At 41.2% G+C, this 27,460-nt stretch overlaps 1 protein-coding gene across 4 annotated transcripts in view; it reads right to left on the bottom strand.

The window, feature by feature from the left end:
• The window catches only part of ARL15 (ARF like GTPase 15), a 246,547-nt gene that overhangs the window by 187,623 nt on the left and 31,464 nt on the right, over window positions 1-27,460 (bottom strand). Inside the window, exons 1-2 of one of the 4 annotated variants that reach the window (XM_080973151.1) lie at window positions 21,342-21,815; window positions 3,502-3,558 (exon numbers count right to left, since the gene is read on the bottom strand). The exons of 1 other annotated variant lie outside the window; for it this stretch is intronic. In XM_080973151.1, coding sequence (XP_080829277.1) covers window positions 3,502-3,558; window positions 21,342-21,353 — 69 coding nt within the window. In that variant the 5' untranslated portion in view covers window positions 21,354-21,815. Of the gene's footprint in view, window positions 1-3,501; window positions 3,559-21,341; window positions 21,816-27,460 lie in introns of those variants that run through there. 2 more of the 4 variants (XM_080973150.1, XM_080973154.1) reach the window with 2 other exon arrangements.

Below are 27,460 nucleotides of genomic sequence, written 5' to 3' on the forward strand. Positions count from 1 at the left end.
ACCAGTGATATTTTAGGGAGCAGGCTAGCAGGCGGGGCCCATTACTTACATCATAGGAGCCTACACAACATAAAACACTGTGCTGTATGTAAGTTTTATCGTATTTGTTTTTTATCTTATATTTTGGAAATGTACATCCGGGTTTTTTCCCTTTAATTTTTTGGGGGGGCGGGCAAGAGAGTGGGGCCCTAAGCTACAGCTTCTTTAGCTTATACATAAATCCGGAACTGCCCATACTTAATAGCAAGCTGAAAATAAATAGTTCTGCTTTCCTGCAATAATATACTGGGTTTTTTAAAATCTTGGCTATAACGTATTTCTGGTGAATATCTGTTTGCTCATGTATTTTTTTCTTCAATGTGCAAAGTCTATAAGGTGCCACTGTAGCCCCTTTCAGTAAAAAAAAATAAATAAAAAATTCTCTCCTCTGCATTTTCCATGAACAGTACTAAACAGGATTTAAAAATGTATTTCTTCATTTCCAATGCACATTTTAAAATAAAAACCAAAAAGAGTTAAATAAAACCAGGCCATATCCCATGTTTGCAACAGGGGGGAGGGGAGTTAATATAATTTTTGGACAGAGTACCAATACTAAAATGACAGTCATTGGCTTAATAGTGCATATTATATATTTATAGTCCCTTCCTTCCAATGCTAGATGTCAGCTGTTTAATCAGCACAAACACCACCCTCCGCCAAGACAAAGGGCTGCACATATTCACACTTTCACCTAAGCATCCATTAGTTCTTTGCTCATATGTTCCCTCATCACTTTCCCCATGACAGTTACTGGGCCAGCCTTTGGCAGAGAACACACACAGGTGGCTTGCTCTGCCCTTATGGCTTTAAAACTCCCTGCTGTAATCCTGTCAATTCTTAGATGACAAACACAGCCCAATTAGATTAGCATTTAGCAGGGAGACTTCCAAAGAAGTTTGAAAGCTGCAGCAAAATGAACTGACAAGTCAATAAAGAGGACAGGATATGGCATTCCTCTGCCAAACTGCCATAGAACCAGACAGATTCTGGAGTGCAATTAAGGACCCACAACTGTTCTTTAAGTCAATAGCTGCAGTATCTTTTTCAAATTATTTCTAAAGTTTTCCAAATTAGATAAGCCTGCAACAGCAGCTCACATCCAAAATGTCCAGTTGTGTTGGAAGCTGACCTTCTTAGGCCTACAGTTCAAGGAAGGAGGAGAATCTACATTGAAAATTATTATACAAAGGTACAATGTCTCAATTTGAGATGCAGCAATATCTAGAGTAATCCTTTAATGTGCCTGTGCCTACACAATTGCTGGACATCTGCCCAATCTAGGATTACACTCTTCCTCCTCAGAATATGAGTCTGCACCGTTTATGACGCATTACTTCTGTTGGGAGCTGCCCAGAGTGGCTGGGGAAACCCAGCCAGATGGGCGGGGTATAAATAATAATTATTATTATTATAAATAATAAATTAGCCCAATGCGGCCTAGGACCCATGTACCTACAGGACTGCCTCTCCTGGTATGCCCCGCATAGGACCTTAAGGTCCACAAATGACAACACTTTGGAGGTCCAAGTCGCAAGGTGGTTAGATTGGTCTCAACTAGGGCCAGCGCCTTTTCAGTACTGGCCCCGACCTGGTGGAACGCTCTGTCACAAGAGACTAGGGCCCTGCGGGATTTGACATCTTTCCGCAGGGCTTGCAAGACAGAGCTGTTCCACCTGGCCTTTGGTTTGGACTCAGTCTGACCCTTATGTTTCCCTCCCCTTATGGTTTTGATCTATGGGCTACTATTAAAATGAAGCAGCATTTTAAATTGTATTTTAACCCATATGTTAAATTGGTTCTCCCCCCCCCCCCATTATGTTTTTATTGTAATTTTACTGGTGTTAGCCGCCCTGAGCCCAGTTCTGGCCAGGGAGGGCAGGGTATAAATAAAAATTTATTATTATTTATTATTATTATAAGCTGCCTCCTTCCTGTAATGTTCCTTTATTATATATGTGCACTGTGGTCATAAGCACTAAATACTGCCAAGGTAAACTGATCACAAGGAGTATGTGGACATTGCTTCCAAACTACATTTGTGCATACCATCATGTGTAGGCAACATCCACATCCACAATTGGGACAAGTGCTCCTGGTGAAGGCAATGTACAGCAGTGTCTCAAAGCTGACTGCTTATGTGTGACGGGTCCCAAACTAAATGGATAAATGGTTCCCAAACTAAATGGATAAATGGTTCCTTCCTACAGCAGTGCTTCACCTTCCAGGAGGCTGGCAATGTTGGCATAGAAAGCAATTGTATGATATACCCATGCCATTGGGTCTCCCCATTTTAAATGCATGAACTCTCATGTGAAAGCAACAACCATGCTGCAGAGTAATATAAGAATCAGTATTCAGTTGTCTGTCTATAGTTGGTGAGCCAGTTGATATTGAATACACAGAAGACAGAGATGCTTATGATGATTGGAGAAGTAGATATTTCTATCCTGGATGAAGACACACTGCCCCAAAGCAACAAGTTCACAGCTTGGAGGTATTTCTGAAATCCAGAAATACAGATGCTGATGGTGGTGGCAGATAGTAGATGATGCTTGATTCTGATAGAAAGTGCTATGCCAAAATGTACCCCATCCAGAAAATAAGGACATTGGTACTGTTTTAAATGCCCGATTTCACTACGGTAAGGCACTTTACATAGACCGGCTCTGGAAGACAGTCCAAAACTGCAGTTGCTTTAGACTGAGGTGGTACAGCTTTTATCCAGTGCTAATACAATTCAATAATATTACAAGAGCTCTACTGGTAACCGCTTAGCTTTCCAGGATCGATTCATAGTGCTGCTTTTCACCTTTAAAATACCAGGACTCTATAAAACCTTAGGGACACTATTTCCATTCCAGCGCTTTCAGTTCAGTTAACAATGCCCTATTGCAGGTGTAGTCATCAGAAGCAAGGGTGCTTGCTACAATCAGTGCAACCCTATTTGGTCCCCTCAACAGATAATTCCCCCCACCCCATCAAACACATGCAAGATCTATTCAATCAGTGCTTTTGGCAGAGCCATAAATATTGTGATGTGTTTGGACATGTCTTGGGTTATAACTGGGGCAGCACTTGTTTGCCTTTTGCTCAATGCTCGTAGGGTGTGATATAACTGCTATGATTTATAGATAGGTTCTATTATAGTTGTGTAATTTATGTTCCTAGCTTTAAAGTCAAAATGTTGTGAATTGCCTTGGAAGTATTTGTATCCTCAAAAAGGGAATATACATGAGTAATGATGGAATAACAACAACAACAACAACTTAAGGAACTTGTGTAAATGTATAAAGCCAAACACTTCACCACATGAAGCCAACTTCTACAGGACACAATTTAAGCACAATACACGGGCTGGAAATACAGAGTAGCTACAACAGAGGATCTAAGGCACAAATACTAGAATTCACTTTGCAAGACTCGTGCATACATTGCATCAAAAGATGGCATATTGCTTACCGTGTAAATGCCAACTCTACAAACAGCATATGAAAGCTGGATACATCCAGACATTCTCTAAAGAAATTGAAATACAATATTACCAAGTATTATTAGTGCTGGGGGAAGGGAAGAAATGAGAAATAAAAGTGTGCTTTTTTTCTTCTGAAACACAGGTTTATGCCACATGTTTTTTCCCATCGTAAGTTTAATCTTGGGAGGCTGCAGGAATTTTTTAATAACGGTGCACAAAGGTTGGCCAGAATAACAGGCTCCAGTTCCTCCCACTGTACCACCATATTTTGAAAGAAGGTGTGTGTGCCTATTCTAGTTTAAAACTGTATTTATCATCACAGGGTTTTGTGCCCATAAAAATATTTTAGCTTTCATGATTACATTTTGCAGTGAACCCCTGAGCACCTAAATACGAAAAAGTGACATAGAAATAAGTTGTCCACATTATTTTTTCATACAGCACTACTGAGGCAGGCTCATAAAAGCAGTTCATTCCAAGAAGTGTTATGTGAGTAGTTTGTCCCAAACAAAAAACATATATATGTACACATGCAGACATCATATGCCATTAAGTTGCCTAGAAGGAGGAAAGGAATCTTAGATCAGAAGCTCAAACACAGACCTATACGGGGCTACTATATTCCTTGCTTATATGGCCTCATCCCCCCCCCCCCAATTCCTGTTAGAGCTCTGCTTCAAGTGGTCATATGAATGAAACAATATATTTCAGAAAGACATAAATGAGTTCTCTTTTTCATAACCTGGTTTGGCAACACCATGTATTTCTTAAAGATAGACCTGTTTTTAAGAAATGTCCCACTTTCAGGGACAGCAGAAAACGTTGGTGTCTTAAAAATATAAAATTTTCTCCTTCACAGTTTGAAAGTTTTACATTGAGATTTTATGTATGAGTGCAGGCCAGATAGGTGGGCACAGCACACAATACACTCAGCGGCGTAGCGTGGGTTATCAGCACCCGGGGCAAGGCAAGTAATTTGTGCCCCCTAACCCGGGGCAAGGCAAGTACAGTAATTTACTCTCCCAAGCAGCAGCAGCAGCGAGGCTTCTCTTTCCCCCGCGCTCTCCTGGAGCTGCCTCTTTTCTTTCCTTTTTTCCCTTTCTCCAAGGCTTTTCGCTTTCTCTCCTTAATTGATTCCTCCTCCACACCGCAGCGTTTCCTAGCTGCTTCCCCCCCCCTTCCCATCTCTCTCCTCCTCGCTCTGCTTGCCTTGCCCTGCACCGGCAGCAGCAGGCGCAGCCAGACCCCCGCCAGCCAGCCCGCCCGCCCGCCCACCCGGCTTCCTCTCCTTTTTTTGCCCGCGGCAGAAGGCTTCGCTCTCCCCCTTCCGCGACCTCCTCGCCAAGCCAAGCGAGCGCGGGCTCCCTAACCCGTGGATTTTAGTAGGGGCAGAGAGCTGCTAGTGCGAGCGCGCCCCCCGCCCATGTTGCGCCCGGTGCGGCCGGCCCCCCTGGCACCCCCCACGCTACGCCACTGAATACACTAAACCTACGCAGTGCATTGGTGATTCCATGATTTGTGCTACTAATTGCTTCCTTAGTAAATGTGAGAGATATCGCAGGCCACAAAAATGGTTCCTTTTTGGTCCTGATTGACTGGTTCATTTTTTATCCTGATCGATCATGGAAGAACCGTATTTTGATCCATTTTGCCTAACTGACAGCTGACAAGGAGGAGGGGCAATATATATTGGTACACAAGAGCAGAGGATTACAGAATGAATTTGTGCCTTTGAAGTTGCAGCCCTACTTAGATTGTTAGCTCTTCTGCAGCAGGGAGTTAACCTTCTCTTCTGTTCCTGTGCGCTGAAAGCATTCAACAAATAGTATCTCTTTCAGTTGTATGCATACCAAAACAAGCTGTCTGTTAACTGTGACAACAATCTGGCTAGCTAAAAAACAATGGGTTGTATGCAACTAATCTTTACTCAGAGTAAACCTACTGAAATTAATGACCCTTAGTCATGTTCATCCATTTCAGCTGGTCCATTCTGAATAAAACTTAGTTGAATACCACCCACCTACAGTTATGCTCTGGGTTTGTTTTTTTTCTATAAGATATATGGTTTAGACGCAAAACTATAAAGCTGAACTTATACTGTACTTGCAAGACAGGAAAGTCCTATCTAGTACACTAGCTTACCTCCCTCTGTCTATATATTTCGATGTTAATTACTTTTTTGTTTTTTACATCATCTTTGATAGTGTGTAATTAAATAAGATATAATTAACAAACCAAAGTTACAAAATATAAGTTAAAATAAAACTTTTAGATTATATTGTGTACTGACAATGACTTTCCTGTCTTCCAAATATAATTAAAAGTTGATCTTTAAAGACTTGTATCTAGCATGCATCTGATTTTGGATGAAAAAAACCAGATTGTAACTGTATTAGGTTGTTCTAAGGCTACTATTAGCAATTGCTTTAGTTAGTTGGATTGTTTGCTGTCACAGAAAACAACTTGCTTTTGGTGTGCATATTTCTGTTAAACAAGCTTTTAAGAAAGAAAATGTAGCAAGTGTATGCAATACTGAGGTTTCTCCCAGCCCTCAATTTTCCAGTACAAGGAAATTTCAGCTAAATTTCAACATGACGAAGCTTAGTACAAGAAGTTTAGAGTCATTGTTTTAGTAGGGAAGCCAACACATACAACAAAGGTTATGTAACTTCAGTTTGAATTCTTATTCAGCACACAATTAATTTGCTTTTGACCTTTAGCGAATGCTACAATAATGCTTTTCAGCTGCAAACAAAACCAAGATAAATACAAAAGGAGTGTAACTTAAATATAAAACTTACTGTGTATCTGTACAACACCCTTGTGAATAACAAGACTAGAAAATGTAATAAATATATTCAGCCATCACATACAAAAGGGAAAGGTTAAGTTTGTAATTAGTTTTACAAGAGGGCTGAAAGAACAAGTACAAGCAAGACTGTAGCTTCTCTATAGTAACTCCTTAACACAAACTGAGGTGGAATCTACACATATTTAAAAATGCTGTGAAAATGTTGTTGTTGTTTAAAAAAAGGTTTTGAAAAGTACATTGAATTTTGCATAGCTCACTGTCGCCATCTAGTGTCACATTTGTATATTGCACTTTGCAACTCATTTAAAACGTTTTATTTGGAGCTGTATAGCTGAGTCCTGAGCAGTTTATTGCTTTCAGCAGCATTTTTGTAAAAATGAAAAAAAAAACCACACAGCTAAAAAATTATTAAAGCTGCTTCCCTCCAGAAATGAATTCAGCCTTATATAGAAAGTATTCCATATCTGACATAGGTCACTATCCTATCTTTTCTGCTAAAACAAGCAGAAAAATAATTGTCTGCCAAGACGCTTGGCAATTTTCAAGTGATCCATGGGGAGAAGAGTTTGGAAACACTGATCCATCTCAATAAGTCACTTTGATCCTATGCTAATGTTCACTTCTGCGAGGAGTGATATAATTGACAAACATAAACAAAAGTGAAAAGTCACTTGAATTCTGGTCAACGGGCACCTTTGCTTCCATTTGGGGTCTTTTCAGGAGACATTACTGTCCTATCCAGTCACCTGTAATCCTTCCTGCTCAAGACAGCATCGTTCTCCATACATAGCTCACAGATCAATAGCTAAGTGTGGCATGCCTATGTCCTGTGTCATGTACAAGTGTAGTGGGGGGTGGAGGAGATGTATCTTGGCAACTGTAGGACTTGCAAAAACCACCGTCTGGACCTCATATCCAAGGTCTACTGTATATTTAGATCTAAAAAGATAATCCAGTATGACATGGGCCATTTCTATTTTATCTTGCTGCTTTTCCATTTTTATCATGCTGTTTTTACTATCCTAAGCATTTGTATTGTTATCTGCTCCACTAAGCCTTTGGGCTGAAGAGTGGACCATTACACATAACAGAAAGTACCTTACATTGCACTACAAATCACCTGGAGATGTCCCATAGGAAGTAATTCATTAATGAAATAAATAATAATAGTAATATTCTTAAGTACTGATGAAGAACCAGTATTTTTAGTATCTGCTCTTACTTTAGCACAGTTAATAATAGATTGGTTTGATACAGAGGGTCAGATTCCACTTCAAATACTTTAGATATACTGTTCACATAGATTATGAAATGGGTAAACAGGCCCATCTAACAATTTATCTGCAGCAAGTGGCTGCTATACCCATTAGCACAGTGGCTGAAACGGCTTAGAAATATCTAACTATATCCATAGGTGGGCTGACTCAATGATTGCACTCTCAATGCATATACTGTAAAAATGCATAAGAAAGCCCTGGGGGCTTTTTCAGTGTGAACTACGGCAATAGCAAACAGCTAATGTGTGTGTGTGTGTGTGTGTGTGTGTGGTGGGAGAACTACGCATCACAATCCTAATTAAGAAACAAAGAGAAGTCATCATAGAAAAGAAAATCTTTTTTTACTGTTCAGCAGGCAGATTTGCTATGGTCAATTTTCACAATGGTATGCTGAACCACTGCAGCTTATGGTTTTGGAAAGACACATTAAGAAAGCTGGCAAAATTTGCACAGGTATTATCAGTGAAGCAATTAGACGTATCAGCAATTAAATACTATGGAAATATATATTTTTAAATGTCCCTCATATGGTAACCTCAGCTCCGCAGACTATATATGTAGGGCAGGCCTCACCTATCAGAACAGACCAACTGTCAGGGCAGCATGGACTGTTCTCTAGCTTCCAACTGTAGCCTAGGTAAGAGCCACTTATCTTTTCTAGAGATATTCCCCACAGCAATCTACAGTGTCCAACAGAGGACAGATCTTAGGTAGTCTGAAAGCCATACAAATAAATGCTTATTGCTAAAAGTATTCCTGTGGATAAAGGGGTGTGAATTGCAGTTTTAGCCATGGATATTTATATTTTAATGTTTGTGTATTTTAAGCGGGTTATGAAGAAAGTGAGTGAAGACTATCAAAACTATTGCAAGAGATTCCTATGGGCCTATGATAAGAAAATTGAGAAAGGGTAGGATAAATGTATGGTTATGAAAGGTAAGCAGGGCAATCCTTTACCCACTATTATAATTAAGGAGCATACAAATGTATACTGTATTTTTACATGTGTAACTGGAACATGCAACACAGATTTCTAAAGTTACTTTTCTGAAACAGTAAATAATTAAATGGTACCCTTTGCCACAGGCTACAGCAAAGAACTGCAACAGGTTTCAATGAAAAACCATAGTAATTCATAAAATATTGGGTGTGTTTGCGTGCCATGGCAAGCCATGGTTAATGGTTAACCATGATTACTCCCACTCCAGTTCTCCCCTAGAGCAGGTGGAAGAAACAAAACACAGTCCTTGGCATACATTCAAACTAGGTGTTGTACTCTGTTGGGCTCCAAAATAACCACAATCTAAGGCCAATGTCTGTTCATGGCTCACCAACTGTGGCTTGTTTGGAGAAAAACAAACCAAAAGTCCAGTTTGGGGTGTAATAATGTTAAGCCAAGGATTGTGTTTTGTTGTTCCCACTTGCTCTACAAGAGGAGCAAAGTGGGAGCAATCTGCTTAACCATGGCTTGCCATGATGTGAACAAAGCCAACAAAGTGTGGCCATGTGTCCTACTCTGGAGAGCCTAAATCTCTTGTGATGATAAGAAACTATAAAAAGGGGGAGGAGTGGCAAAACATAGCTGGCCACCCTAAGCTAAAAAAAAGTTCAACAACTCTGGTCTGCCCCAGGCTTGCTATGCTGCTGGGGAAAGCAGCAGAAAATGCTAGAAGTTTATGACCTTTATGATATTTTTAAAGTTACCTGGGTGGGGGGCTGTGTATAGCAGCAGTTCAACTAATTAAGGATTACATGGAATGAAAAGAGCCAGAAAATAACAAGAGTTTCAGTGGATGGTGGAAATATGTAATGGGAGACCTGTTTCCTGATTACAGTTACTTTTATTTTATTTATTTTATTTTATATTTTAGGACTTTCATGCTCTAAACTTAAAACAAAAAGACAGGCTTTGAAATGGAATATTGTGCTGTGTGTCAGTTAGGATTTCTTAAGAAAAGGTTCAATAACCAGCCAAAGTTTTCAATGGTGGGCCATTTTTAAGTTTCATTTACTTACAGTTTACTGCAGTTTTCTGCAAGGAGTTTACATGGTGAGCATGAAAGAGAAAACAAAACATTTGCACTCACAAGTTGTTTCAAGTTAAACATTCAAGACTGCCAGGCACCTTCATTTGATGCTTAATCAAAGCCTTGGAACAAGCAACAGGGAACTAAGTCATGATGCTATATTGTAACTATCCACACCAAGGAATGCTCTCAGAAATCATGCAGGAATAAATAAGCAATGTGTGTCCACAGGGAGCCAGTGAGAGACTGTTTCCCCTGCAAACATAAAACCTAAGTTATCACTTCACAGAACTGAAGCCGATGCTTGATTCAACAGTAGATAAATATTACTGTTCTATAATGTTACTTAAGTTCCAAAGTCCAACCTGAAGATTCCTCTTGCAACGTATCCCATTATAAAATAGCTCCACTTTAAAAAACAGAAACAAAACAAAAAAAAATATACAATACATACTTATTTCTGTAAGCTTTTGATTTAATTTTACTTGCATAAAAGATAAAGATTTTTTATTGCAATTCCTAATCACACAGGGCTGCACTGATTTAAGAACAGCCACAGGGGTATATCAGTAATAAAGTAGCAGCAGTATTTTCGTATCAGTATGCATTTGACTTTGGCAATGTGGGCAAGAGTTCTTCACTGGGAAAACAGGTATCAATTGTGTCTGGCCATCATAGGGAATTTGCTCCCATACCCTTAGCATTTCTTAAAATGGCCATAGGCATGAGAAGAAATACAAAGGTGGAAGTATGATCCTCTTTTACCACCTTCCCTCCAGCAAGATGTAGAAGAGTCTGAATGCAGGCTATAGCCAAAAAAAAAAAAAAAAACAGACAGGTCTCAAAAACATATTACAGTGGTACCTCTGGTTACATACTTAATTCGTTCTGGAGGTCTGTTCTTAACCTGAAACTGTTCTTAACCTGAAGCACCACTTTAGCTAATGGGGCCTCCCACTGCTGCCGCGCCACCGGAGCACGATTTCTGTTCTCATCCTGAAGCAAAGTTCTTAACCCGAGGTACTATTTCTGGGTTAGCGGAGTCTGTAACCTGAAGTGTATGTAACCTGAAGCATATGTAACCCGAGGTACCATTGTATAGCACATATGATTAAAGTGTTGTAATACACACCACAGATATACAGAAATGGCAGGAAATTACCAAAAACTCAAGGTGCAGCCATCAGGAAAATGTTGGCCATGCCCTAACAGACATGCACACTAGCTTCTGTGGCAGACCTCTACACCAAAAATATCTTTCTGGTTTGATTGTACAAGTTTTTGAACATTGCTCTGCATAGGCACAGAAGCCAAATGTGTGAGTGCATAGAGACCAAGGACTGCTAAGTGTTGGAAACAAATTAGGTATCATTTAACTCCATGCTGAAAGCATGAAAATTGCACAGTTCAGGTGATCTCTCAATAATCCATGTCAACAACAGATGTGAAGAAGCTGGAGTTACCAAGAACGACAACTGCCAAGGTGCACTGAACATACATACAAAAAGGTAAAGGTAAAGGGACCCCCGACCATCAGGTTCAGTCGTGACTGACTCTGGGGTTGTGGTGCTCATCTCGCTTTATTGGCCGAGGGAGCCGGTGTACAGCTTCCGGGTCATGTGGCCAGCATGACTAAGCCGCTTCTGGAGAACCAGAGCAGCGCACGGAAACGCCGTTTACCTTCCCGCCAGAGCGGTACCTATTTATCTACTTGCTCTTTAACGTGCTTTCGAACTGCTAGGTGGGCAGGAGCTGGGACCGAGCAATGGGAGCTCACCCTGTCACAGGGATTCGAACCGCCGACCTTCTGATCGGCAAATCCTAGGCTCTGTGGTTTAACCCACAGTGCCACCTGCATCCCCGAACATACATACAAGCTGCTTCAAATGAACCCTGATTATCCTCTGTAAACTAATCCAGCTGTTAATTGGTATAGTAGTATACTGAACACAAGTGAGACTCAGAGGTGCCCAGTTGAGAGCTCACCAGGTGTCCTTTGGCAAAGCAGCACACTCTCAAGCCTCATCTGCACTGTAAATTTAAAGCATTATCAAACTACTTTAAACAGTCATGGCTCCCCCCCTCCTCAAAAGAAATCTCTGCACTGTAGTTCACAGACCTACAATTCTCAAGAGTTGTTTAACCATCAATACCTCTTCCCAGGGAACTCTTCCTTGACATCCAAAACAGGATAATCAATCAACATTATCATAAAAAGAAAATTATTTATGATACTCTGCAAATTGTTATGTCTCTTCCAGCCTCCACAGTGCGAAGCAGACATAACCAAACATTTCTATAAAAAGAGCTGAGGAAAAAGAAGGGGGGCAAAGAAACTCAATGAATACTACATGAAATTTATTTAATCTTATTTTTTGAGCTGTTGCTGAGTCTGCTCCTTCATATTTGTCATGTTTATCAAGGACATAAAAAATGAAGGTTTGTCAGAATTAAGAAGAGCTTCTCTACCCTTTCACATGTCAAATTGTCTCTTGATTTGATATATTTCAAAACATGCATCTGGGTCTTATATTCAAGAGGTGTGCTCTCAGTCTACAAATCAGGACTTTCTTGTTCTCAGTGTACAAAAATTATAATGATCCAATACTGTTTTATGATTATGATTGTTTTCTTTATTAAATTGGTATGCCACCCTTCATCTGAAGATCACAAGATAGTTCACAACACAAAACTACAAAATGAACACACAAAATACATACCCAAAACAACAAACACCAAATAACCCTCCTCCCCCAAACACATTTAAAAGGACATTGATTATTTAATCAGTCAAAGGCCTGGTGATTGAGAAATGTTTTTACCTGCCACTTAAAGGTATGCAATGAAGGCACCAGATGAGCCTCCTTGGGGAGAGCATTCCACAAATGGGGGGCACCACAGAAAAGGCCTGTTCTTGCGTTGCCACCCTCTGAACCTCTTGTGAAGGAGGCACACAAAGAAGGGTCTCGGTTTATGATTGCAGGATCTAGTTTGGTTCTTATGGAGAAGGGCGGACCTTGAGGTATTGCTGTCCTGAGCCATTTAAGGCTTTATAGGTCAAATCCTGCACTTTGAATTAGGCCTGGAAACTGATTGGCAGCCAGTGCAGTTGGGCCAGAAACAGTGATGTATGCCCAAACCATCTGGCCCTGGTAAGCAAACTGCCCACCAAATTCTGCACCAGCTGAAATTTCTAAACTGTCATCGGAGGCAGCCTCACATATATAGTGTGTTAAGGTAATCTAACCTAAAGGTTACCAGACCACAGACAACAATAGTTAGGCTATCTTTGTCCAGATAAGGGTGCAGCTGGGCCACCAGCCAAAGCTGATGGAAAGCACTCCATGCCACCAAGGCAACCTGAGCCTCAAGCAACAGTGATGGATCCAGGAGTACCCCCAAGCTATGCTACTCTCATTTTCCCATCTCCTGCCCTTGTGTTTTGCCAACTGACTCTTCAGAAAAGCCCTCTATCAAAAGTGTATCTGCAGTTGTCCAATTTTCCTAACTACAAACATGTAGCAAGCTTGCTGCAACCCCTCCACCATTCCCAAGGCAGATCACCAGTACTTTTTAAGAATTTGAACAAGGATGGAGAAAGCTTTGCCTGCAGATTTATTTTGAAGCTTTAAAATACATAGGAGCCCTGCAAAAAGACCAAGCTTGATAGCTGGGAAGCTTTTATCAGGAGTGTGTCCTGTTGACATATATATAATCACAAGAATAGTATATGCGTATGAGCATGTAAAACATTCCAGACCTATCACACACCTTTTATCAGCACAACTTGCAGCTTAAAAATACTCTTCATCTTACTTTGTCAACAATGTTGAATTGTGGTTAAATCACTCTATAATACCAACCTAAGATCAACACTGAATATAGTAATTCTGCCATATTAACAGCATCTTTGCACAGTGTATGCCACATGTGAGAAGTTTTTGAAAATTACATTGTTGTAGGGCATTCCCACTCTTCCTATTCTCAGGAGTTGTTATTTTGATAGAAAGTTTCTGTTATTAAATATCCCTTACTATTTTCAATCTTTCTTCTTTCATGGAACCATTTCCATGTTAACCAGCTTACAAAGGGGAAGGCTATCCTAGAGCAAATATTTCAGGCTTGAAGGATCTATTTAAGAAAGAAACAAAAATCAAGAGTTTCAGGGCCAACTGCCTAAAGCATGGGTAGGCAAACTAAGGCCCGGGGGCCAGATTCGGCCCAATTGCCTTCTAAATCCGGCCTGCGGATGGTCTGGGAATCAGCGTGTTTTTACATGAGTATAATGTGTCCTTTTATTTAAAATATATCTCTGGGTTAGTTGTGGGGCCTGCCTGGTGTATTTACATGAGTAGAATGTGTGCTTTTAATTAAAATACATCTTTGGGTTATTTGTGGGGCCTGGGAATTCGTTCATATTTTTTTTCCAAAATATAGTCTGCCCCCCACCCCAGGTCTGAGGGACAGTGGTCTGGCCCCCTGCTGAAAAAGTTTGCTGACCCCTGGCCTAAAGCAAGTCATAAGCCTGGTTTTTATTTGCCACTTTTCTCTGTTTCATGGCTTTATTAGAGATATATTTTTGTTCTTGCATTATTGAGGGTTGACTAGGAATCAAATTTGCATTAGTGAGTGTAGGGATGGGGGCTTCTCAATCAGCATCCTTTTCCCCTCCCAAAACTACAAGCCTTTTAGAGCTCTGGGGATTCTCCTCCATGACTCTAATCTTGCTGTTTGCTTCCTCTTCCATGAAATCAACATAACTGATGGCAGTATGAGGTAGATGTCACCATCACCATGGTGACAGAGCTGGTGTCCAGGGCTACTCTGCACTCACCCCAGGCACAACGATGAGTGATCCGAGTGATCCGTCATAGCCAGGGGAACAAAATCAACACTTGCCCTGTCATCTGCCCCCACAACAAGGATACAAGACTAGCCATGAACTCAGGCATCACTCTCCTCCTTGTGCTCCACCTCAAAACAGTGATTGACTGCAGGGTCTAATTACCAATTGATGTTAACAATATGATTAGCATTTACAACAGGTACTTTTTAACAATTAAAAGCCAAGTCCAGTGGTGGACTGCAGCATCCAGGAGACGAGCGCTAAAGTTCACCCTCTGCAGCAGAGCTTTCCAAACCTTTCATGTTGGTGACACACTTTTTAGACATGCATCATTTCATGACACAGTAATTCAGTTTTACTAGCAAACTGGAGGTTAGACTAACCCTTTCCAGACCAGGGAGGAGTGTGGGGAGCGCTTGCATGACACACCTACACACTGCAGCCAACACACTAACATCACGACACACACTTTGGAAAGCTCTGCTCTACAGTCACAATCTTTGTGAAGTAAAAAAATTCCTTCCTGTAGCACCTTAAAGACCAACTAAGTTAGTTCTTGGTATAAGCTTTCGTGTGCATGCACACTTCTTCAGATACACTGAAACAGAAGTTACCAGATCCTTCTATATATTGAGAAGGTGGGGAGGGGTATTACTTAGAAGGGTGGTGGGAATCGGAGATTGGCAGATAGCTGAGATGAGCCTGTTGACGACTCTTAACGACTGTAATAGGTCTTACAGGAAAAGGCAAGGGGTGAGAAGGTGAGAAATGGCTTAGTCATGTATAATGAGATAAGAATCCGATGTCTCTGTTCAGACCAGGTTTCTCCATTGTTTTAAGTTTGGTAATGAGTTGTAATTCAGCAGCTTCTCTTTCCAGTCTATTTCTGAAATTCCTTTGTAGTAAAACAGCTACTTTGAGATCTTGTATAGAATGTCCTGGGAGACTGAAGTGTTCTCCTACTGGTTTCTCTGTTTTGTGATTCTTGATGTCAGATTTATGTCCGTTTATTCTTTGGCGTAAGGTTTGGCCTGTTTGTCCAATATAGAGAGCTGAAGGACACTGTTGGCATTTGATGGCATACACAATGTTAGACGATGAGCAATTAAATAGTCCCGAGATGGTATGTGTGATGTTGTTGGGGCCAGTAATGGTGTTGTCCGGGTGTATGTGGCAGCAAAGTTGGCATCTGGGTTTATTGCAGGCTCTGGTGCCAGTGTCCGTGTTAAGTCTGGTTGTAGTATTATTGTGGGTTAGGAGTTGTTTAAGATTGGGTGGCTGTCTGTAGGCAATGAAACACACACATAAACACACACATACCAATATGAGTTTTCTTTCAAAAGCTAACTGCAATATTTGGGGAAGAAATCACTTCATTGCCATCACAAGTAGATGGACTCTGTGACACACAGGGTGACACACTGGCCCTCACCATCATCTGCCAGCTGAGATTATATGCTATAACATATCCAACACTTCCCAAATACTGAGTATTTTAGGGGAAATTGGCAGCAGTAGCCAAGGAATGTTTCAGGGATACTTGGCTGCTGTTACCAACTACTATTATTCCTACTGAAGAATACTTGATCAGCTTCCAAGGGAACCTCGGATTCCCTTCGGAGACCATTTGAAAGCCACTTCTCTAAATTATTCTAGCTACAAACATGGCTAAAAATAGTTTTATAGACAAACTTATATTGGAAGCTGTAAATCGTTCATGCAATTATAAGTTTCTTGATTTTGAAGCCCAACTACTAGCACAGATTTATCCAAGAAGCTTTCTAGACAGCTTTTCAAAACAAAAATGAGGCAATTTACATGGCCTAGGCAACCAGCATTTAAAAAGTGTTGGTCATCCATCACTAGATACGTCCAACATTAGCATTATTGCAACCTGATTCTATGAAGTTAGGTCCACCAAAGCCACAGCCTGCTGAACATGCAACGGGCTGAATCTGCCATCTTGAAAAAGATGGCAAACCTGTATCATTAAGAAAAATATGTACATGCACACGTTATGATTATTGTTCTGTTTTTAGTTTTGTTTAAGAGGTTGGGGGGGTTGTTTTTTTGGCAAGAAGTGGGAAAAGAAATCATATTAAAGTTCCAAACTCTGTCTTTCCTTTCATACATAGCAAATCAAGCAGACTACCAACCCATAATAACTAGACATGTCAAAAAGTAGGGATTTGAAATTCTAGTCTCACATTTCATAAAAGGTATCAAATATAATAGGGTACCATCCTTTGAGTGAGTTATGGCAGAAAAAGAACTGATACAGGTACATTTTAAGAACAGCAAGAGCAGGTGCTGAAAACATTTTAAAAGAAAGAAATGCAAGTATGTCGTATTTTCACAATGCACACCATTAGCAACCAGTGAGGCTGCATGCAGTAAGACAGCAGAAGGGAAGGGCAAGAAGCTGAGAAATAGGTCAGTCTGAGCTCAGCTAAGAGCATTTTGTAAATTTCCCACATACATGAGCCTATTTCAAAATCAATTAAATATACTAAGTGTTCAACAGAGTTCTGCAGAAGTCATGCATTTCAATGTTTCCTTCAAAAACATATGAGAGACAGATTTATCTAGATACAAGTTTCCAGAAAATCACTTGAGAAATCTCCAGGTTTCCAGGGAGCTGCAGCATGCTTGCTCTTGGAACATTCAAGTTCATTACTAGTGGTCCATTCTTTTTAATGTTTCATTAAAAAGAAACATACCATCTCGTTAAACATCTTCTTTCCCAGCATAAAGACTGAACACAATCTGTTCAACAAATGTTTTGGAGACAAATGAATCCTTTACACATAAATATAATGTGCAAAATTTCTCAGACCTCACCATTTTATTTTTTTTCAGCAGTAAACTGTTCGTTTTTGTTTTCATTTTAGGGAGATGCAGTAAGGTAGGCTAAGCAAAGAGCTATAGAAATCTATTTCGGTCAAATACTGCTCCCATTTTAAACAACAGAGAGTCTTGCCGAACCTTAAACACAAACCAATTTATTATGACATAAGCTTTCACAGACTACAGTTCACTTCATGAACTAAGATCCTAAGTTACAGGTAAGGTTGGTGTGTCTTAGTGTGTTAGTGAGTGAGAAAGAAAGGAAGGAAGGAAGGAAGGAAGGGAGAGAGGTTAGGTACCCTTGCCCGTACGGGCTAGTCTTGACAGACTCTAGGGTTGTGCGCTCATCTCACTCTAGAGGCCGGGAGCCAGCGCTGTCCGCAGACACTTCCGGGTCACGTGGCCAGCGTGACGAAGCTGCTCTGGCGAACCGGCACCAGAGCAGCACACGGAAACGCCGTTTACCTTCCCGCTATAAAGCGGTACTATTTATCTACTTGCACTTAAGGGTGCTTTCGAACTGCTAGGTGGGCAGGAGCTGGGACCGAACGACGGGAGCTCACCCCGCCGCAGGGATTCGAACCGCCGACCATGCGATCGGCAAGTCCTAGGCGCTGAGGTTTTACCCACAGCGCCACCCGCGTCCCAATAAGAGAGAGGTTAGAGGTATATGAAATGTGGGGTAGTACTGAAAGTGATAATTTTGTGATCATTCACAAAACAGTCATTGGTGATCAGTGACTGGTAAGCCAATCAACAAATGTAGCATTAATTTTTAAAAAAACACACACCTTTGACAAGCTCAATCCAAAATTGATAGAACTGAAACTCCTGGTGAACTGTGAATGAGCTGTTTCACATTCCAGTTTCTCTTTGAAGTTTCTTTGTTCAAAGATGGGTACTTCTAAGGTCAGTTACAGAGTATTCCAGATGCCGAAGTCTCCCCCACCCCACCCCCACCCTGGTTTCTTAACATTGTCATTTCTGATGACAGATTTCTGTCTGTTTATTCCTTTGTACAAAGACTGGTTTGTTTGCCAAGAAGAGCATTGCTGGCAGAGGGTGGCATACCTCATATTGCAAGACGAGCAGGTGAATGAATCCCTAATGTTGTAAATGACATTGTTATGTCCTGTAATAGTGTTGCCACAGTTGGCAAACATGTCCATTAAATAGAGACTAATTTCTTTGTTTGTATTTCTGTTTTGTCAACTGCCATTACTGCTGAGTAACTGTTTTAGGTTGGTGAGCTCTTTGGAAACAAGCCCTGCAAGAAGTTAGTGCCATTGCCCAGTATGTGTTGTAGATTAGTAACAATACAGAACATAACAAAAAACTTCAAGGAATTCATGAAAGTGCCGAATGACAATAAGTACATAAGAGGAGGATCCTGGATCAGGCTGATAGCTCATCTAGCGCAGCATCCTGTTCTCACAGTGATCAACCAGATGCCCGTGGGAAACTTACAAGGAAGACTTGAGCAAAACGGCACTCCCTTCTTGTGATTTTCAGCAACTGGTATTCAGAATCATTACTGCTAACAGCTCATGGCTAGTAACCTTTGACAACCCTCTCCTCCATGAATTTGCCTAATCCTCTTTTAAAGCTATCTAGGTTGGGGATCATCACTGGCTTCTGTAGGAACAAGCACCATAGTTTAACTATGTGTTGTATGAAGAAGTACCTTCTTCTATCTGTCCTGAATGGCAAATGCAGTTCAATGTAAACAAGTGTAAAGTGATGCATGTGGGAGGGGAGCCATTAATTTCACATATCCGCTTATGCCGGGGTCTGAACAGGCGGTGAAGGACCCCTGGTCTCATTCCTAGTCCTTCACTACTCAGTTTGGAGAGGTCCTTTTGGAAGTCCTTTTGTGATCTCCTTTTGTTTTAACTACTCTGAACAATTTCACTGCTCACTTCTAACTCTAGATTGTTTATGAACAATATGAAAGCTTTTCGAAAATACACTATGTAAACCAGATCACCTCTATCTAAATGCTTCTTGACACTGTCAAAGAACTTGAATAGGTTCGTGATATAGGATTTTCCCTTGCAGAAGCAATGCTGGTTCTGCTTCAGTAAGGCTTACTCTTCTATATGCTTGGTTATTTTATCTTTATAAATACTTTCCACCAGTTTTAATGGGACAGATGTTAACTGGCCTGTAATTTCCAGGATCCTCCCTGGTTCCCTTTCAAAAAATTGGTGTTGAATTGGCTGTTTTCTGATCCTCAGGTATGGAGGCTGATGTAAGAGACAAGTTACATATTTTTGTGAGAAGATCAATTTCACATTTAAGTTCTTTGCAAACTCTTGGGTGGATTCCATCTCCTGTGAATTGAATTGGGACAAAGTAGTTGTACTTTTATTAGCATACTACATGTGTTAATTGGTATACAAATACCAGGATATTATTCACCAACTACAGTTTTGTTAATTACATAATTATTGCTGTATCTGCACTTTCTACATCTCATTTTCTTCTGAGCTCACAATTACAATTCTGCCCCTCCTCTCAAATATGTTACTATATACCTGTAACTCAGCATAACACTTCATACATCTGGTGAAATGGACTGTTGTCCACAAAAGCTTACACCATACTAAATTTGTTAGCCTTTTAAGGTAACTCTTATTTAAAGCAGGCCCCCCACCCACCCACCCCAAAAAATATTTTTGGTCTCACAAACAGAAGCACATTCCACCTCAAAATATCAAAAAGTAAAAAAAATTCTAACTCCTGTTAGGATAATTAAACCAATCTTACACATAGATTTTATGGGCCAATTTATTCACACAGGCCTTTCCTATGAGGTTTTGACAATTTGAGAACTCAAGCAGTGAAATTTCAAGAAACTATAATATAAGTTTCACAGGTGCAATCTGCACAGATGTTGGTCACATAAGTTGGCATCTCTTCATATATTCCTTTACTTCTCAACCACTTTATATGAATCTGAAACCAAGGAGACATAGCAACTCACACCTCTTCCATGCAGCAGCATATCAGAACACTAACACTTTATGACTAAATAGCTTATAATTTACTTTAATTACTTGCAAGTGTTAACCATTAAGTGGCAAGATGTATTCTGAAATGCAAAGAAGTGAGTTGTTTGAAAAGCACAGGAAAACATCACTGCTTATTTATACTCCAGTCAAATCCAGCAACATAAAGTACATCAACACACAAGCACACCAAACCATGTGTGTTTGTTTACTACCAGTTAGCTAAACTTTGTTTTGTTTTACTTTAGATTTGAAAAATCATCCAAGCAAACACGTTACTGTAAAGTTCTTATTTCATATGTAACCGCAATTCGGGTTTGTAGTTGCCAGTGTTTTCATGAACCTGAAAAGTCATTCAACCTTGGAGCAAACACCCGAGATAAAATCTCTTTTTGTACAAATAAGGGCAACAGTCATTAAAGACTGCTAAGTGTTACTGCTGAATACCAAACTAGTCAGGTAAAGAACTACAAATGCCCAGTTTCAGTTTGATGCATTCAAGCGTTCCCTCTGTTTATACATTTAGGAGGAAAATTAGTGACCGAGGTCAGGCGTTTAGAAGTCTAATAACCAAATGAGTGGGACTATAGTCCTCTTTAGGAAAACCACTCTTGCTCACTGGCCTTTAATAGTTTTAAGTCTGATAAAAAAACCCTGGAGCATGAGGAATGCAATTTCCTAATCGAGAGCTCACAAGACACAATAGGGAAAACCTCTTCCTATCACCCTACCCTGTCAACAATAGAGAGAGAGAAACTCAGGTTTGTTTGTGAAACTGATGCTAAAAGGACCTTCACAGAACAACTAAGTTTCACTTATTCAAAAAGCACAAACAATTCTCTGTTAAATCCAAGAGACCTTTTAGCATTAAAAAAAAAAAAGCATGTGCTGTCATTATTTTTTTAAAAAAGCATACAGATATCAAGACACAGGAACGTGCAGAATTGGAAACAAACTAGAAATGTATTGGGAAGGGCGATTTCATTCAGTTTAAATCAAGTACCTACCAGATAATCCATGAACTAGGGTAACAACTGGGATTAGGCGTTAATAGGTCACAGAGTAGCCTGCTTCTTATCAAGCAGTCTCAAGGTGGGTGAAAACGTCTGGAGACCGATAAGAAGTGGCTGTCGTCTCAGCGGCTCCTAAGGAAGGAAAAATCTCAGGGACTACGGTATGGAGTTGCCGTCGCTGTGAGGAAGCTTCCCGGGGGGCGGGAATCAGGGAGATCTCGGTCAGCGGTCTCAGTAACTGGATGGGCAAGGACTGGATCTCCGAGGCTGCCAATGCACCGCGGCTCGCCCTGCACCGTCTCTGCCCGCGAGAACCCGGCCCGCTTCCCTCTTCGCTCAGTCTCAGCGAGCAAGAACTCAGCAGCGGTAGCAGCGCTGCTTTTGCAGCCAGACCCAGCAGGCGCCTGAGAAGCAAAACACGAGCCCAGCCCAACCAAGCGCCCGTGCAACCCGCTGCAGCGCCCGATGTTTCAGGAACAGGGAGAGTTTCCCCCTGTAGCGTCACTGTCAGCTGATCATACACGTGAGACGAAGAGAGAAGGCTCTTAAAGGGACACACATGCTTTCCCAGCCTCCCTACTTGGTTGGGGCGTGGGGGAACTCAAGGCAGATAGGAGGAGCGGGGGAACTTGAAGGGGGAGATCGGGATGTGGGAGGGAGGGGGGCGGTCGAAGGGGGCAAGCTGTGCGTCAAAGGACGAAGGGGAGTTGACGGGAGGGAGGCACGAGAAAAGCGGCAGTAGGGCAGAGGCGAGGAATGAATGGGAGGGCTGCAATGCAATAGGAGCGGCGAGGAAGGTGGGTCGGGGAGGATGCAGGTTTCAAAGCTGGGCCGGTACAGACCAGGAATGGGGAACCTGTGACCCAGATGTCATCAGTCCCAGCCAACATGGCAAGTGGTCAGGGTTGATGGGAATTGTAGTCCAGCAGTATCTCTAGGTCCACAGGTTCCTGATCCCTGGCACAGACTTTGCAACACCACGAGTGGTTTAGAACAGGAAGAGGGGCATGGAAGAGGAACTTAGAAAGGGATGGAAGATGCTGTGAGGTAAGCTGGTCGAAGAGGAAGGCATGATAAGACTACAGGAGGGAGGGAGGCCAGTCCTATGCATGTTTACTCCAAAATACGCTCCACTGAAACGAACGTGCATGGGATACGGCTGTATGGTAAAAACTGATAAGAGCTTACTTCTGAGTTATATATATATATATATATATATATATATATATATATATGCGCTTAGGCAGTGCACTGCATGGAGGACCAGGAGAGCGAATAGCAAGTGGAAGACCCGTTTTACATTCTGCATCCTATTCCTCCGCTAGTTAACCAGCATCATAAGCAGTACTTTCTCCCCCTTTTTTTTTCTTTGTCTGTTTTGAAAGAGACTACATTGGTGATATAGACTGACTTCTTGTCACTTCTCTTCACCCCACCACAAGATGCGCAAGGATTTAGCAGCTTGGGGTGGGGCAGGAACCACAGCTGCTGCAAGACCAGGACCCAGTGATGAATTGGAAGCAAGGCAGTTGGATTATATACAAGAAAACTGAAAGCTGCACCTCAAATCTCCTGCTGCGCTGCTGTTGGAGTCCTCCCCAAAACTACATTACCTATCAAAAGCACTCATCACTCGTTCGTCATCAAACCCCTGCTTGTGGCAGCAGATCCCTGCAGCAGATCCAAACTGACTGTCTTGTAACTTTTTTACACCGATACATTTTGTGTAAACTTTTGCTCTCTCTGGGAATGGAACCTTACCTATTCCCCCTAAATGTGAATATGATCTGGAGTAAGAAAGCTCATGACCTCTCATTGCTGCTTCCTTTTGTTTTTGAAACTACTTCCCAATCACAACTACACTAAAATCCTGAATGTCTGGGTTGTTTTCCATTGAGTAGCATAAGAACATAAGAGCCCTGCTGGATCAAGCCAGTAGCCCATTTAGTCCAACATCTTGTTCTCACAGTGGCCAACCAGGTGAACCTGAGTGCAACAACACTGCCCATCTGCAATTCCCAGCAACTGGTGTAGATATTGTAACCTTGTTCCCTACTTCTCCACCAGGGACGACCAGCAGAAAAGGCTTAAAAACAAAACAGATTGGATGTTTCACTCTTGCCTTCTCATTGGTCTAATTCAGGGGTCAGCAACCTTTTTCAGCCGTGGGCTGGTCCACCGTCTCTCAGACCATGTGGTGGGCTGGACTGTATTTTGGGGGGGGGGGGGAGAGGATGAACAAATTCCTATGCCCCACAGATAACCCAGAGATGCATTTTAAATAAAAGCACACATTCTACTCATGTAAAAACACACTGATTCCTGGACCGTCCATGGGCCGGATTGAGGTGGTGATTGGGTCGCATCCGGCCCACGGGCCTTAGGTTGCCTACCCCTGGTCTAATTGGTGAGATCTGCTTTTCCTAAACTCTGAAAGTTTCTCACACAAAAAAAAAAGCCTTAAGAAAAATTGCATTCTTATTTACTGCATAGTACCTGCATTTTGCCTCACAAGTTCTACAAACACTAGAAAGTTACTCTTTGAAAAATGAAGGCTGGGCTATGGATTACAATTCATGTGGGAAGCACTCCTTGCAGAAGCCCAGGGCTGGTGGCACTGAAGAAGCCCCAAGGTCACAATAGGCAACCCTCTACCTGCTTAATCATCTTCTCAGTGAAGTCACAGCTGCCTTGCTAACTAGGCTGAAGACAATACTTTCCACCATCAATTACATAATGCATAAGTAGGGTCCCTCTTGCTAAGATCAGCAGCAATTAGATAGGCACAGACGTTAATTGCTTGCCTCGAGTTCTATAGATCCTTAATTTGCAGCTGCTAATTTGAGTATTTTAACACTTCATTTAGTGGTGTGTGGAAGAATACATGATTGACCCTTTGCTGCATAGTCAGTATTATGCTTGGTGGTGGGATGTTGGTTTTTTTTAAGTGCTATTCAGTGTGCAATGTTTTTAATGTACATGAATAGCAGCACAAAAAGTACATAATTGTTTAAAACACACACCCAGAGTTAAGCAATTCTACATTATTGCCTTTTTTAAAATGTGCACTTGGCCTGTAAAAGTGCAGGGAAGGGCTCCCTTCATATAGATGAGACTGCCTTATATTGTTAACTTGTCCATAAAATCAAGTATTGTTTATTTTCCAGGGTTTCCAGTGGGGATCTTTCCCAGCCCTGCTGGCCAGGCTCCTTAACTAACTCCTTAACTGCCAGAGAATACACCTGGAACCTTATGCATCCAAGGCATGCATCTACTACAAATCTGTGTATGCACAAAGACAAAAAAAATTATCAGAAGTGTAAAATTATGCAGTATAATTTGATTACTGACTGTCTTCAGATATGCCTGCCCATACGCTAAGAACTTCAGCTGAGGCCCTTCTTCAGACAGTCCCACAATATTAGGTGTGGTGTGGCTACCAAGAAGACATAGGACTGCACTTGAACCATAGCTGTTGTTTACAGAAGTAACTTGGACAGGCTTGCCACAGCAGTTAGTTAGGATACTTGAGAGCAGCAAAGTATTAAAGAAAGCTTTACAAGTGTATTTTAATGTGTTCTAACAGGCAAGAATAGTAAAGGAAGAATTTCCATAAAATGGAATATATCATGGTACCAGGGGAAATACAGTAAGATAACAACAACTTTATTATTTATACAGTGGTACCTCGCTTTACGAACAGTCCTGTTAACGAACTATTCGGTTTACGAACTCTGCAAAACCAGAGTTCTGGGAAAACCAGTAGTGGTCTGGTTTGCAAACTTTACCTCAGTCTGCGAACGGAAGCCGAATGGTGGAAGGGGACCGAAGGTGGGAGGCCTCATTAGGGAAAGCGTGCCTCGGTTTAAGAACAGATTTGGTTTAAGAACGGACTTCCGGAACGGATTAAGTTCATAAACTGAGGTACCGCTCATCTGGCTGGGTTTCCCCAGCCGCTCTGGACAGCTTTACAGCATATCTAAAAATATCATAAAAACATCAAGCATTAAAAACCTCCCAATATAGGGCTGCCTTCAGATGTCTTCTAAAAGTTGTACAATTCTTTTAACTCCTTGACATTTGAAGGGAGGACATTCCACAGGGAGGGCGCCACTACCAAGAAGGCCCTCTGCCTTAACCTCTCCTTTTCTCCTCAGAATTAGTGCTCAGTTTCTGAAAGGTACTAGAGCCAAAATTGGCACTAAAATCACTTAACAGCTTTAGAAACTCTTTAATCTCAGGTGTGGGGCAGGTTTGGGGTACCTATTAGTATTTTATACATGCCTCACATCATCATCATGTTTCAGGGCTGAGCATTAGCCTTAAAATACATGTTTGGGAGATAAGCTCTGGTAATGCTGCCTCAAACTAAGTCAAACAGATCCCCTCCACATAACTTTCCTGGCTTTGTACACCCACCCCCCCTTTTATCTGAGGGAGGGTATGGCGGAAGGAACAGAAAAGTGGAAAAAAAGGAAGCTGGAAAGCATTTTCATTTCAAACTACCCTCCTCCCTGTCCACATTTCCTGGAGTGATTGTTTGGCTTTAATAACAGAATAACAGCAGGAAATGTAAAAAACAAAACAGGGTTCAATAAATAGAGGCCAAAATATATGAGAGGCTCAGATTTTATACTCAGCCATAGCAAGTGAATAATGATTAATTCTAGCATTGAAGAACAGCTCATACAAAATGAACCTCAGTGTTTTAAGAAAGAGTAAGTGCAAGTTGCTAGTATTACTGCATTGTTTGCTGTAGTTACCAGGGGCAGTCGGTCTGCACACTCAGTCAAGTTAATCAAACTCTGTTATTGCTCAACAGACTGGGGAAATGTTTTAGTCCCTTGAATTTCTAAATTGTTGGTTCAGGCTTCATCATTAGTGGGTCATTTGATTGGTGACCCTTACATTTACCCTTTCAACTAAGAAATTGGAAATGCAGATACAGCTGTGATTCTCATGGAGATTGGGGTGGCATGTAACAATATTATAAAGAAACATTAGAAATGCAGGACTCGAAGACTTGTAAAGGTGTCGTTGGTTGTTCTGCTGACTGAGTCAGCAAACCTCATCTCCCACTTTTATACCTTTCCTAAGTGTTAGAGTGGAATTCCAGCAAGTGCTCAAATAGCTTTTTATTGCTTAAGAGTCTGTAATATTCATAATACATCATTTTCACCCACTTTCGTTTCTGATAAGATACTAGAGAATGAAATATGTACTATAAATGGATAATTTCTTTCAATTTGATACTCCAGAAATATAAATCAGTTCCTTTTTTCTACACTAGGAAAAAGAAAACTCTGTTCCTAAACCTCACTACCTTGCAGCTATACTCATTTGTGACAAAGGCTTTGGGAGTAAACACAGAGGAAAAATCTGTACCCGATGTCTTGCAGGACATCTTCAGGAAAGGAAAAGGCTAAGGAATAAAGCTAGTACTTTTTTCAGGGAGTACTCAAGAGTACACAGTCCCAGCACCTCTCTCTTTTTTGGTTAAAAAGTGTGGCACTTACTGTAACAACTTCATGGTGAGTACCAGTAAAATCTGGAGTGAAGTCCTAATATGGTTGAATATTGTCTTGTATGCCTCCTTCTGGCAACTCCTGCAGCCTAGCTGGTGCCACATCACTGAGGTCTTGTCATCTGGGCAGCCCAGGACCTCTATACATACTACCCAGGCTTGCATCCCAGAAATGTCACTTTGGTGCTGCTAATGCAACAAAAACAATTCAGGAGACAGCAGTTATGAGTTACTAGACTTTTCAGTCACAACAGGTGCTGTGATTATCCAGTGGTTTCACTTCACCCCTGGTGGATGGATGCCAACACAATATTTGTAGAATGTTCCTTGGAGTCAGGACACTGAACCTGATCTAGGCATCTGGGTTTTCTCTGAGAGCAAATCTGAGACAACAACACTGAGACAAAAAAAATCTGCTTCCAGTAGTTAAATGCCTAACGAAGTGTATAAATTCAAATCACTTGATGAAAGCATTTGAAAGTATTTATTTATACATCAAGTTTGCCTCCTATACACATTTTCAACATATTGTAAAAAAAAGAAAACTGATTAAGCAACTGTATGTCAAGCTAAGAATGTTGCTAGTCAA

Source organism: Podarcis pityusensis, assembly GCF_964106645.2.
Source record: "Podarcis pityusensis genome assembly, chromosome: 11".
Lineage (NCBI taxonomy): Eukaryota > Metazoa > Chordata > Lepidosauria > Squamata > Lacertidae > Podarcis > Podarcis pityusensis.